The 14,993-nt window shown below is 39.1% G+C and overlaps 1 protein-coding gene across 1 annotated transcript in view; it reads right to left on the bottom strand.

Moving 5' to 3' along the window:
• The window catches only part of LOC105477103 (coiled-coil domain containing 68), a 54,291-nt gene that overhangs the window by 37,741 nt on the left and 1,557 nt on the right, over window positions 1-14,993 (bottom strand). The window contains 6 exon segments of the mRNA XM_071085291.1: window positions 823-909; window positions 2,548-2,672; window positions 4,321-4,372; window positions 9,263-9,342; window positions 10,182-10,392; window positions 13,023-13,137. Of these exon segments, the coding sequence (XP_070941392.1) occupies window positions 823-909; window positions 2,548-2,664 (204 nt within the window). The 5' untranslated portion in view covers window positions 2,665-2,672; window positions 4,321-4,372; window positions 9,263-9,342; window positions 10,182-10,392; window positions 13,023-13,137.

Here is a 14,993-nt window from a genome sequence, read left to right as displayed (position 1 = left end):
TCTCCTGTTCCTTCTAATCCACCAGCCTGATCTCAGCTTCCTGGGATGGTTCTTCTTCCTAACATCTCAACATTGGGAATGGGCATCTACTTGGAGGTCTAACAGGCAGCTCAACATAGCCCAAACTGAATTTTTTAATATTCCCTCTCATTCCTAAACATAACCTTGTTTTCTAGTTTAGAAGTACTTTAAATAATAATGGAAGCTAGTTATGTTAGTGTGGGAGGCTGAGGGTGATGAAAATGACTACATTTATGCATCATACCCCACGTTATGGTGGACTCTGTGGCCATGCTTATAGTGGACAACACTGATGAAGTACACTTGGCTCAGATGTGGTTTAGCTTGGTGTAATCCAGGCAAAGCTAAGTGCAGATTGCTCGCCCTGAGGTATATAAGGGCGATGTTGGGGAAGGGAGTGCATTCAAGCTTATCAACTATTTATCTGACAAAGTCTTCACTCAACTCAGGCCTAAAAGCTTCAACTGTATATGTCTATTCGTGTGGCCCACGTGAGACTAAAAGCTCTGCCTGTCATTGGGAAATGTTGCTGTCATGAATCTTGGCTAGACCAACATGTTCTCATTTACTTTCGATAAGTAAGCCTTGTTTAACATATTCAAGTAAGGCCTAGCCATTCCAATTTGATCTCATAACATTTGTGGTTAAACATTTCACAAATATGGCCATTAACATCTTTAGATATGCATGAAATATTTCAACACTAATCCTTTGAAGCTTCAATGAACTTAGTAATTGCCCAAAAAGTTACTTTAAAAAGTCTAAATGGCTTTATGCTAATCTTCTGCAGGAAATTATTACCTTTGTATCCAGTTTGTTATTTGTACTGTCATGTCTTATTTCATCTTTAAACATTTGGGTTCTGATCTTTTCCAGAGTAGTTCGAATCTAGAAAAGGAAAAAAAAATTAATTTGTTTCAAAGGCATTTAATGCCGAAAGTTTTTTCTCAATACCAGTTACAGGGTACCTGATTACCTAGAAAGTAATACATATATATTGATATCAGATTTAAATAACTGCCACCATCAACCTAACTTGCATTTAGGCTAATATTGTTTGGATTGCTGAAAGTAAGCATTTGGTCTTTACAACTCTTTCTCAGACAAATCTAAAACACATCACTTAAGTAAATATTATCCCCAAAACAGTTATTATTTAGTAATTAGTACTTAATATTATTTAGTTTTGTTTTGTCTTTTTAGTAATTTAGTACTAATTTACTGTTTAGTAATTACTATAAAACAATTACTACTTAGTAATCACTATAAAATAATTACTATCTACTAATTACTACAAAATAATTACTACCTAGTAATTACTACAAAATAATTACTATTAAGTAATTACTACAGAATAATTACTATTAAGTAATTACTACAGAATAATTACTGAGAGATCACATGCATTTATGCATGAAATATAAGCCCCATGTCTTGATGACCTATGGAGTTGCAAGACACTCAAAGATGATGGAATTAATTGATCTGAGCAAGTTATAAACTATGCCAGAATTTGTCCATTATTTAATTAAATAATCCAAAAAGGTAAAATGTGAAATTTCTCTTTTTATTCAGTATCCTCTTAGATTGTCAGACTGTGAGAGTAGGAGCGAGGTTTATACTCTAGCACATTTTTAAATTTTTTATTATTATAATTTTTTTTTTGAGACAGAGTCTCACTCTGTCACCCAAGCTGAAGTGCAATGGTGCAATCTCCACTCACTGTAACCTCTGCCACCTGGGTTCAAGTGATTCTCCTGCATCAGCCCCCCAAGTAGTTGGGATTACAGGCGCCCACCACCACGCCTGGCTAATTTTTTTGTATTTTTAGTAGAGACAGGGTTTTGCCATGTTGGTCAGGCTGGTCTCAAACTCCTGACCTCAGGTGATCCACCTGCCTCAGCCTCCCAAAATGCTGGGATTACAGGCATGAGCCACTGTACCTGGCCTACTCTGGCACATTTTAAGTGCTTAATACATGTCTGTTGTAAGAAACAGTTAAGAATATATATTTCTTGTCAGCCATTATCATTTTGGATTCTCATAAGACTTCACACGTTTAATGAAGTGACATGCCAACCCGCAGTCACTGGCAATAGTTACCCTGAACTGTGAAAAGGAACAAGGTAACGAGAGGCACCAACTCAGAAGGAAATGTAAACATCTACTTGGGAACACGATCAACACTCGTGAAACCACTGGAAAACATTATAAAACAGTAGGAAATCCAGTGGTGAATAGTGAGGGACAAATTAAGTGCTGATAGGTGTTCTGAACCCTCCTGGCCCATTATTCAATTTTACTGAGTGAGGAAAATTATTTTACTCCAAGGGTAGGAACAGTTTCATATCCTCAAGAGAAATGACTAAACATGGGTTTAAATTTCAGCTAGGAAGAGTGTCCTTTGCCAAATTAGAGTTGTTCCTTTACATATGTTCTATGGAGAGGGAAACAAAGTCCCCCAGCCCATATTGGAATTTCTCTTTAAAAATCATATCATACTAATGATTTCTGCTACCCACATACCTTTTTCACATACTCGGTTTCTTCAATAATGTGAGCGGACGTAGACTCATACAAGGCAGAATTATCTTCCATCTTATCCCTTGGCGGAATTTCTGTGGTCACTGTCACCGTTGTCATCGTGAATTCTGGCTTTAAGAAAACATACATCAGCTAAGCAAAACAGACTGTTTTGATTGTATGATTATATGGTTCATAAACTGAAATAAGTTGTTTTATCACTATGGTGAAATATAGCAGAAAAGCTATAAATCATTGGTATCTGTATATAGTCATAAATCCAGGAATTAATTTCATATAAAGCCATATCATCTGAAGGAATCTTGAATTTAAAATTTCACATTTAAATAATCTAAGAAGGTAAATCTGAAATTTCTCTTTTTATTCAGTATCATCTCAGACTGGAAAAATCTAAAATCTCAGACTGTAAAAAGGAATGAGGTTTATAGATAGTCTAGCACATTGTAAGCACATAATAAATGTAGAATTAACGTGATACAATTATAACAACATTATATTTTTGTGTGTGTGTGTGTATCTTCATACATAGTCCGTGAAGGCGATTTACTATTAGGAGAACTAATAGTAAGAGTCTGGAAAAACCCCATGCCAACAAGAAGAGGATAGATTAAATAAACTATCAACTGCTAAAGAGTCATCACTAGGATGTATTATTATCTCATGAAAAAGCATAGAGCAGAACAGAATATATAATATCATATTTTCTACAAGAAGGGTAGGAAATAGGAATGGAAGGAAGAAATCTGTGTCTTAAGGTTTTAATACTAAACCACGTATATATTTTATTTAACTATGAAATAAAATTGACAGAAAAAGTAATCGTCCAAAATAAAGGTGAAATGAAATAAATTAAACAAATAAATATATCTGTATATCAAGTTCTGTAACCACAAGAATTATTCAAGTGATTAAAAATGACATACCAGGAACTATCGATCCCTGCTGTGCTATATTCTAAGAACAAAAAGAACAGCAAAACAATCTTGAACAAATATTCGCTCATAATATTATTAGTGGAAATATTGGTATTGCTATTTTGAACTGCGAACTGTGTTTGTGTGTGTTTATGTACACAGGTTCGCACTGTAGAATAAAGCCAACAGGTAATTGTGTTAACATCATGAAGAATCAAGCTATTTAGCATAAAAGAAAAAATAAAATAAAGAACAAAAATGTTAGGTGAAGCTGGGCATGGTGGCTCACATCTGTAATCCCAGCATTTTGGGAGGCCAAGGTGGACCGATCACTTGAGGTCAGGAGTCTGAGACTAGCCTGGCCAACATGGTGAAACCTCATCTCTACTAAAAATACAAAAATTAGCTGGGCACGGTACACGTGTGTAATCCCAGCTACTTGGGAGGCTGAGGCACGAGAATCACTTGAACCCAGGAGGTAGAAAATAATGATTTCTTTTCCTTAAAATAATATATATTCTACCTTTATTCACCGATAAACCTAGAAATAGTAGTGGTTAGCATCCCTCATTGCCAGACTGTAGTCTTTGAATATCATATCCTACTAAAAAGAAACTAGGACTTCTTGACTGATCCAGGTCTGGGGTAAGAAATATGTAAAGTGAGCCTATAATTATTATTTACTATAATAAATAGTAAATAACCAATAAGTAAACTATAATAAAAAGCCCTGTGAGGTAGGATTATTAATCCTCTGTTACTGATAAGAAGCCAAGACTCCACTCCCATAGTGACATTAACTTACCCAAGATGAAGTAAAATTAAGAGCTAAAACTCCCACCTTGGTCTTTTAGAAGTTCAGAGATGTTTCCATTATATTAAGACTGGCTTCCCTGGAGAGAAACAATAACAACAACAAAATATTTAAAATCTAACAATGACCTAGGCTGGAAAAAAACAAAGAATTTGCATATTTGAGAGCATCACTTTGAAACAAGATCACTTCTGGGGACACTACAAAGTCCTTTAATCTTCAATGAAATTGACAGAATATGCCAAGAATTTTCCATTTTATTATAAATCCTCTTAGCAGCTATGACTTCTATTAAATATTTGTTTCAGCAGAAGTTGATTTGGCAGCAGCAACTCTGCAAGTGTGCTTTTGCAAACTACGAGTGGAAGTACGTCTCTTACTGGGTCCTCTGAAGTCTCTTCCGGGATTAAGATATTGGTGCAAAACAACATTTAAATGCTTGAAGTAAGAGAAACACCCATAGGGTCAATACGCAGTACGCTTGGAAGCCAGAGAGACGATGGTCAGGCCAGGGTAGGGGTCAGCAAACCCCAGCCTGGGAGCTCAATCTGGTTTCCCTCCTGTTTGTACAGCCCCAGAGCTAAGAATGGTTCTTACATTTTTGAATGGTCAAACAAAAAATCAAAAGAAGAATAACATTTCATGGTACATGAAAATTATATGAATTTCAAATTTAGTATTCATAAAAATAGTTGAAAAAAATCAAAGGATAACATTTCATGACACATGAAAATTATATGAAGTTCAAACGTAGTGCCCATAAATGAAGTTTTACTCTAATGCAACATGGCCATTTGTGTCCATATCTTTTGTGTAGCTTTGGCACCACAAACAGCAGAGTTCAGTAGTTGTGACAGAGAAAGTATGTGGCAGGCAACGCCTACATTATTTCCTATCTGGCCCTTTACAGGAAACGTTTGCTGGCCTCTGGGTTAGGGCTTGGCAAGGAGTGGGGCAGGACCAGTGGGAAAATAGAGGCAAGCAAAGCAATTGATCTGGCCTGAGTTGGTTTTTTCCTCCAGTACAGTACCCTTGATCTACAGTCCCCTTTGACTGATTTACTTTCATTTTCCTTTTCGTATGTTATGCAGTGTGTACATTAACAGATGATAAGAGGCATTTTATCACAGGAATGAATCACTCTTTAGAATGAATCTGTCTGCATTCTCAGGCTCTTTCATAATTTGAAAATTGCATCGGGTCTTACGTCTTTTATCCTAAAATATACTCTCGTATGTACCTTTTATTCTTAAAATCAAGGAATTTTGTCTCTTGATCACTGATATTTCTGAAAACTTCCCACCTTTTCCCCTCACTGGTTGGGCCATGTTAAACAAGTTACATAAAATCTTAGTTTTCACTTAAATAGCTGTCAGATAGGGGTGATAACACCTAGAGATATGAAAATGAAGTTTTTGTGTTTTTTTTTTTAATGCCTGCTAACAGAAGGCACTCAATGGACTGTCACTGGCAATATTGTTACCCTGTTATTTTATATTATCAATAGCCACAGAAGACAAGCAGGGCAGGTAGTTCACCTCTATCTGGTTGCAAAGCTTTATAACTGTATCCATATGAAATTAAATTCCATATCTGTCTTTGGTTCAGAAAACTTTTGTACCCAGAGTCCTTGGTTCGTAGAAAGAAACCCAAGGGGAACACAAGCCGGCAAAGTCCAAATTGCCATATGGCATTACTATCCTGGGGAAAATCCATGTTAGCATTTTATTTCAGCCAGAAGTAGATTAAGGGGATAAAAATTTCAAAATAAATCACAATCAGTTAATTAAAGTAAGGAAATACTTTTCTTTGTCTTATGCTAGAATGGATTGAAGACAGCTTACAGGTGGCATCACGCCAAGAGGAGGTATTTCCTAGACAAGGGCCTTTCAAACAGGGCTCCCAGGGAGGAGGCGGAGGGCTGCTGAACAGACAGAGCTCTGCCACCTCAACTTCAACCACAGCAGCTCTGCTTTGTTCTGTCACACACACTGAATTTTCCCATGAGGCTTTCTGTGAAGAAAGAGGGTTCCACAGCCGAAACAGTTTAGAGGCAGCCTGCCTAGTCTCATGGCTCCATTCTGCCACTCCGTACCTGTGTGACCTCTGTCAAGTCCCTTAACTGCTCTGTGCCTCAGTTTCCTTAACAGTAAAATGAAAATAATATTAATTCTTAACAACAATAATCAATGTGGGGTTGTTCATGAGTTAATATTTGTCAAGCACTTACAGCAGCACATATAATATATAATAAATTATTTGTACATATTTGTCAAACAAGTACTTAAAATATGAAACCATTATCCACAATTAAGGCTGACAAGCAATCTGAGTGGTTTCCTTTCTTCCAGGAAAGAAGCAGGTTATATTTTAAATAATCTGCAGACTGAACTGGGCTATGAAGGAAAAATTGCTTTGGAGGACTTTAAGACTAGCAAATCCGTGGTACAAATTCCTTATTGCTAATACACTGATTATTTGTCAGTTTCCTCAAACAATGATGCTACCATCTAATGAAGAGTTTACAATCCACAAAGCAATGTACACATATTATTGTGAATTGTAATCCATATGATAAACCACCACACCACCAGGCACCCAGGAGAATCTAGCTGAACCTTGTGCTCTGGTTAATGACATGAGAACAGCAGAAGTTTTATACAATAAACACAAACAAGTGCCTGTGACGGGTTGAACTGTGTCCTCCCTCCAAATTCATGTTAAAGTCCTAACCCCCAGTTCCTCAGAATGGGATCTTATTTAGAAATAAGGTTTTGCAGGTGTAATTAGTTAAGTAAACATGAGGTCAGGTACTGGAGTAGGGGCGATCCCTACTCCAATATGCCTGATATCCTTATGAAAATGAGCAATGTGGCGAGAGACGAGAACACCGAATGCCCTGTGAAAATGAAGGCAGAGATGTAGCGATGCTTCTATATGCCAAGGAACATCAACCATTACTAGCAAACCACTAGCAGGGGAGAGGCACGAAACAGATCTTGCTCACATCCCTGCAGACACCTTGATCTTGAACTTCCAGGCTCTAGAACTGAGAGATGATCCATTTCCCTGTTCAAGCCACTCCGTGTGTGGTACTTTGTTAGAGCAACCCTAGAAAAAGATTACACACACTGTTCATATTGTAGAGACTGTAACAAGGGTGTTTCCTTTCTTTACTTGACCCTTGATTCATTTATTGAGAGAGTAAATATTTACAGAAAGCCACAGTGTTAGGAACTGTGGTTACAGGGCTGAGCCAAAGACCATAGTTTCATAGGATTTTCAGTACAGAGGGAGAGACAGACATTAAACAAACAGGTAAATATAGAGGGAGTCTAAGGGAGGCTGTGATGAGTGACATGAAGAAAGTCCATCAGGGGACTGAGGGTAAAAGGAGGTGGTGTTCTAGATGAGCAGTGAGGGAAGCTGATCTGAGGAGTTGGTATTTGAGCAAAAGATGAAGAAATCAAGTGCAAGCCGTGTGGCTCTCTAGGATCTAGGAGAAGAGAGTTCCAGGCAAATGGGAAAGCAAGAACAGAGGCTGGCATGTACCTAGAGCAGTGTTCTGATTTTTGTTGTTGTTGTTGTTTGTTTTTTGTTTTTTTTGAAACAGGGTCTCACTCTTGTCCAGGTTTGAGTGGAGTGGCATGATCTCTGCTTACTTCAACCTCCACTTTCTGGATTCCAGTGATTCTCGTGCCTCAGCTTCCCAAGTAGCTGGGATTACAGAGGTGAACCACTACACCCAGCTAATTTTTTTGTATTTTTAGTAGAGATGGGGTTTCGCCCTGTTGGCCAGACTGGTCTTGAATTACTGGCCTCAAGTGATCCACCCACCTTGGCCTCCCAAAGTGCTGGGATTACAGGCATGAGTCATGGCACCCGGTCGCTAGACTAGTGTTCTAAGGAAACCACGGCACACAGCAAAGTCTACCATTTTCTTTTCTTTTAATGTTGCAAGACCTTTTTCTTTTTGACCTAAACTTTTTGAGACTTCCAGTTTGCCTAAGGAGTTGTCTCCTTGGCCACATTAAAACAGGCTTAGCCGTTGCTATTACGGATCCCCCAGGATTGAGGCAAAGACAAGAGTGAAGCTGCCAGGTACTGCAAGGTATAAACAACTGATCCCAGGTCAGCCCAGAGAAGGGGCAACAAAATCTGATTGACCACACAGAGGTATTCTTCACTCACATCTGGGGCCTGCTGATTGAAAAGCACCATACTGGATGTCTGGCAGGTTTTGGCTAGCTAGTGCTTGAATCTCCTTCCCAGATATGCTGAGGCACCGTCTGTATGAGTCTTGCAGGAAAGGTCTCTTGTTCATGCTCACTCCTTGGAGCTAGGGCATAGGGACAACACCTAGAATCAGCCAAATGAGAGCTCCCGCTGGAAGTGCAACTCAGGGAATGGCCATCTGGCTGGTTGGAGCTGGAGGCAGTGGAAATCCAGTCATTGTTCAGGAAAGGGGGGGGGGTCTGTGACACAGAGTGGTGCTTCAAGTGGCAGCAAATTCAGTGGCAGTATCCAGTGGTCAGTGGCTAGTGGCTATGTCAGGAGGACCCTAACTCCTCATCCCACAACCTGATTTCACTGGTGTCCTAGTATATGAGATCCTCCCATTTTCCAAACCTAGTTTTTCAACATTCCCATCAATTCCAGTAGCTGCTCTATATCCTCTCAGTAAATTCTTCTTCTACTAAGTCAGCCAGAATCAATTACTCCGGATGGCAATCAAGAGCCCTGCTTGGTTTCAGTACAGTTTCTGAGTTTTCAGGTTTTCGTTTCCTGGTTCTAAGGGATTATTTGTTCATTTTTGATTCCTATTTTATAGAGCTTGAATATTAGAAACTGAAAAAGTAAGTGACTACAAAAGTGCCACAAGGATAATTGGGTTATATGAGGGAAAACAGCGAACATATCTCCAAACCTTTGATGAGACTAACTGTGCCCTGAATACTAAATAGCACACCTGTTCTGCAGCTACTTTATGCAGCACAATGGTGACATCCAGTGTCAGCTGGCTAAATCTCAGGTGACTGTGCAGTTTACCTGAAAATGACACACAGTATACGAAAGACATGTATGTTACACTGCACCCAAGTTCTGTTTTCATATAAGAATCTAAGCTTTTGCTAAGTAGAATTAATTTTATTCAACTGCATGCTACTCATTTGTATATCCACATATATTATAGCCAGTGCTACAGAAAATTCTTAGATATAAGATAAAAGCCATTTTGGAGGAAAAATGAAATATTGGTGTAAACACAATATACAAATACATGCTATTGACAAAACAGGTGCCACTTATCAAATAATTTTTCACATATTGCCAAAATTAATCATTACGACACTGTGTTATAGTTATTATCGTCAGTGTGTGTGTGTGTGTATATATATATGTGTATATATATATATAATGCAATAAGGCACAAAAAAAGATGTAAGATTTTCAGGGTTATAAGAACCTCATCAACTGAACACAAATAGGTTGACCCCAAATTCAGATGTCTTTTTCATGAAATAGTCTATCCTCATAGTTCACTGGCATAATTTGAAGCATTGAAAAACAGCTGAACGTTTCAGCCAATGTTCAGTTCAGCAACTAAACTGCAAAAAGGTGCAAAGCACACGCATCCCTTCCCATCTGGAGAAGAGTGGGAAGCAGGGGCCAGGATTTGTTAAGTGAGGACTGTATGCCCAGTAGGGTATGCTCTCTATAATACTTCTCACATATGCCCTGAGAGGTTGGCATTATTATTCCCATTTTGCAGACGAAGAAACAAGGCTCAACAACATAAACAAAGATAACTAGTTGGTGGCCATTGGATCCCAAGCCACGAGTTGTCTGGCTCTTTCTCAGGAGTCTGCTAGCTCCTTCTAACTTACCACTTTGCCTCCGCTACATTCTGAAGGAATTTCTAAGCTTCAACTTCTTGGGCCCAAGATAGCTGAAGAATCAAAGTTTTCCAAAGTAGGTCACTAAGTAACAGTCACAGAACTCCTGATGGGAGGTCCCAGGTGTGTCCTTCAGGAGTCTGAACAGATGTTGTTGTCCCAGTAGATCTACTCCATGAACAAAGGCAGTTTGGCTGCATGGCTTAAAAACAAGGGATTTGCACTCAGTTGTTCTGCCTACAAGACTCTGTTCCACTTCCTCACCAGCTGGGAGGTCCTGGAAAATGATTTAAACTTCCTAAGCCTCGGTTCCTCAACAGAAAAATTCAGATGAGAATGCCAACTTTCTCAGAGTTATGTGAGGATTAAATGAGATATTGCATGAAAAGTGCTTAATGGAGTATCTGACTTCATGCACATTAAATTAATATTGAAACATAATGTTTATACTCACAACTTATTGTGGACATTTGCTTGTAGGACATGATTTGAAAGTGTCAGTTCCCAAGCTTAGTTTTCCCCTCACAATTCCTTCCTTATCCCATCAGCCAATTGTTCCTCTTGACTTGAACTTCTCTATTAACAAGTCACCCCAAAACCTGATTAACACTTGCCAGTCAATAAAATATAAAAGGAAGCTGAGGTCAATGACATATGTCACAGTCACTTGCAACATTTACATGATGTCCTTTTAGAAAATGTCATTTGTGGCTCTATAAAATACTTTAGAAGTGAAAAGCCCAGGAATTTATAAAATACCTACAGTTTTCTGAGCTTGTCCTGGATTATTGTAGCTTGAACATAATTTACGTCATTTAAAAAACTATCCAACAAGGGGAAAAAGAGAAACCATAACAGTTCTGGTGAGGATGTGGAACAGGTGGAATTCCTGTCTGTTGCTGATGGGGATGGAAAATGTGGAGCTGCTGTGGACAACAGCTTGGCAGTTTCCTATATAGTTAAATACATAGTATACAACCCATAAACCCTCTGCCTTGGTATTTATCCAAGTGAAATGAAAGGTTATATTCCATAAAACCTGCACACAAATGTTCATAATTGCCAAACACTGCAAACAATTCAAATGTTCACCAACAGGTGAATACAACTCCTCATTAAGAAGGAATGGACCAGGCACAGTGGCTCACACCTGTAATCCCAGCACTTTGGGAGGCCGAGGCGAGCTGATCACCTGAGGTCAGGAGATCGAGAGCAGACTGGCCAACATGGCGAAACCCCATCTCTACTAAAAATACAAAAATTAGCCAGTTGTGGCGGGGCATATGTGTAATCGCAGCTACTCAGGAGGCTGAGGCACAAGAATCGCTTGAACCTAGGAGGCAGAGGTTGCAGTGAGCTGAGATTGTGCCATTGCACTCCAGCATGGGCGACAGAGTCTGACTGTTTCAAAAAAAAAAAAAAAAAGGAATGAATTACGGGATACACACAACAACATAGATAAGTGTCAAATGCATCATGCTAACTGAAACAGCCAAATTCAAGGGGTTACATATTCTATGGTTCCATCTATTTGACATTCTAGAAAAGTAAAAACTGTAGGAATCAAAAGGGATTAGTGGTTACTTGGGACTGGCAGTGGGAGACAGGTTGACTACAAAAGGAATACGTAGGACTTTGGGGTGGGGGAATATATCTTGTTAGTGATCATGGTTCTATGACTATAACAATTTCCCAAAACTTACAATACTCTACACTGAAAAAGATGAATTTGTACATGTTATTTAAAAAAATAGTAATCTGGCAGGATCTGGAAAAAGCAATGCATAATTGAGATTTCAAAATCCAAGAACCTCCACTGATTTTATCAGAAGTAACTGGAAGCCAAAATTAATTGGATTTGTTTTTCTTCATCCAAATTCTTGACCCCCAAAACAGTGTAAATGATCAAATATATATATCTATATATATACACATATAGAGAGATAGATAGATAGCAATGGAATCAGTGTTGTTAAAAACAACAGGCAACTGGGCTGTTGATTCTAGCTCATGCTACGTGACTAGTCAATTAAACTTAGCATTCAGTATGACAGAAACAAGGAAAGCCTGTTTATTAAAGGTGATAAAGTAGAAGGAAATATATAATAATACATAGGAAATATAAGAATATTTCCAACAAACTTTAAATCTAATTCATGAACCTAGAACTTTTTTTCTCATCTATCCATTCCTTTTCTAATAGCTTTCTAGATCACAATATGTTTTCATTCTTCATATTTGTCCATCTGCATATACACTGTTGGATCAATGATGAAAATGTCTACTTATTCAGGGTCTGAAATAGCCAGGACCCTGCTTTTCTCTTTTCTTTTCTTTTTTTCGACAGAGTCTCACTCTGTCACCCAGGCTGGAGTGCAGTGGCTCAATCTCAGCTCACTGCAACCTCCGCCTCCCAGGTTCAAGCAATTCTCCTGCCTCAGCCTCCCGAGTAGTTGGGACTACAGGCATATGTCACCACACTTGGCTAATTTTTGTATTTTTAGTAGAGATGGGGTTTTACCATGTTGCCTATGACTGGTCTCAAAATCCTGACCTCAGGCGATCCACCCACCTCAGCCTCCCAAAGTGCTGGGATTACAGGCATGAGCCACCAAGCCCGGCCATGACCCTACTTTTCATCAATACCATCGCCCACCCTCCCACACCATGAAGATGTTTGACGTATCCAAGAGCAGCGTCCTACCAAATTCCAGGTGTTTATAGAAAGACAGAAGTGTCAGAGGCAGCCTCCCACTTTGGGTAAAACTAAGTTCCTTGTATCAGATCACAACAACGTAAGTGACCTCATCAAAATAAATAGCAGGTGCTTACACTTCAATACCAATCAAGCCTTCTTTCTCTTGATAAACCAACATAGCTTGGTGAATGTCTCCGCCCTAATCTGATCCCTGGAGTATTTGAAAGTGAGAATGATGAAGGTGGATTCCTGTAGATGGTAAATAAATACCTCTTAGGAGATACTTGGTATAAAATCATCAGTATAAGGCTATAAAAAAATGCATTTGTTTTAGAATTTTAAAAATCTTTATCAAGGAAACAAAGGTGTATTACCAATCGAGATTGATTACTCCATCCAATCACACACAGATCATCAAAACAGTAGTAGTATTCTCACCTAGGAGTTTTAGGAAGTTGTTTTGACATTTCCAGCAGAAAAAAATGTGTTGCAAATGAAGACATTCCGCTTTGGAAAACTATATTATTTAACCTACATTATCTTCTTTTCAAATTGTAGATGTTAAAAAAAAATCTTTTGCATTCTAAATTGCCCATAAAATAGACTTCTAAAGCTGGCCACAGTGGTTCACATCTGTAATCCCAGCACTTTGGGAGGCCAAGGTGGAAGGATTGCTTAAGGCCAGGAATTGGAGGCCAGTCTGTGTAACACAGTGATACCTCATCTGTGAAAAAAAAAAAATTTAATTAGCTAAGCGTAGTGCCACGTTCCTGTAGTCCCAGCCATACAGAAGGCTGAGGAAGGAGGATCACTTGAGCCCAGGAGTTTGAGGCTTCAGTGAGCTAGGATCCTGACACTGCACTCTCACATGAGTGAGAGAATAAGACCCTGTCTTGAAACACACATACACACAAAAACAGACCTCAAGTTATTTTGATGCTCTTTTTTTTTCCCCCAAAAGAAACTTGCAATTTGAGTAGGAACTTAAAGGCATTCAGAGAGACACTGTCTTCTTTTTAGGCTCACAGAACTGACTAGATTTTTATAAAAGGATTTCTGTTCAACTACAGAAATCTCCCTAAGAGGATATTTAAGCATAAGTTGTCAAACATGACCCGCCCCCACCCCCAAAATGCATTTGCCATAATACCACAAAGGAAGATCAATGGAGATATATAAGAAAACAATTCTGGCGGGAAACTGCTATTCCAGTTTCCTGATTCCTAATAGAGGTATACCAAAAGTCAATGTTCTTGAAAAGTTAAGAAGTTCTTTTTTGTTTGTTTGTTTGTTTGTTTGTTTGTTTGTTTGTTTGAGGCAGAGTCTCGCTCTGTTGCCCAGGCTGGAGTGCAGTGGCGAGATCTCAGCTCACTGCAACCTCCACCTCCCAGGCTCAAGCAATTCTCTTACCTCAGCCTCCCGAGGAGATGGGATCACAGGCACACGCCACCACACACAGCTAATTTTTAAAAAAGTATTTTTAGTAGGGAAGGAGTTTTACAATGTTGGCCAGGCTGGTCTCCAACTCCTGACCTCAGGTGATCCACCCGCCTCAGCCTCCCAAATTGCTGGAGAAAGTTAGAAGTTCAGACGAGTCTCGCTCTGTCACCCAGGCTGGAGTGCAATAGTGTAATCTCGGCTCACTGAAACCTCTGCCTCCTGGGTTCAAGCGATTCTCCTCCCTCAACCTCCTGAGTAGCTGGAATTACAGACGCATGCCTCCATGCCCGGCTAGTTTTTGTATTTTTAGTAGAGATGGGGTTTCACTATATTGGTCAGGCTGATCTCGAACTCCTGACCTCGTGATCCGCCCAGCTTGGCCTCCCAAAGTGCTGGGATTACAGGCGTGAGCCACTGTGCCCAGCCAAGTTAAGAAGTTCTTAATGTTGGTTTGTTCTCTAGACAGTTATACGCAGAAAACACCACTGCTTAATAGGAACCCGGATGTTTAACTCTTGGCATTCATATTTAAAATTATCATAGAAGAGAGTCAAAGCACCAAATAAGAGGCTGGCTCACATCAGTTATTCTCACATTATGCTACCATGGAAGCTGCACCAACGTATCTGTTTTACCATGCAAATGTAATTGCATAAACGTCTACT

Source organism: Macaca nemestrina, chromosome 19, assembly GCF_043159975.1.
Source record: "Macaca nemestrina isolate mMacNem1 chromosome 19, mMacNem.hap1, whole genome shotgun sequence".
Lineage (NCBI taxonomy): Eukaryota > Metazoa > Chordata > Mammalia > Primates > Cercopithecidae > Macaca > Macaca nemestrina.
The sequence above is the reverse complement of the archived record's forward strand: the minus strand, read 5'-3'. Positions and strand labels throughout refer to the sequence as shown.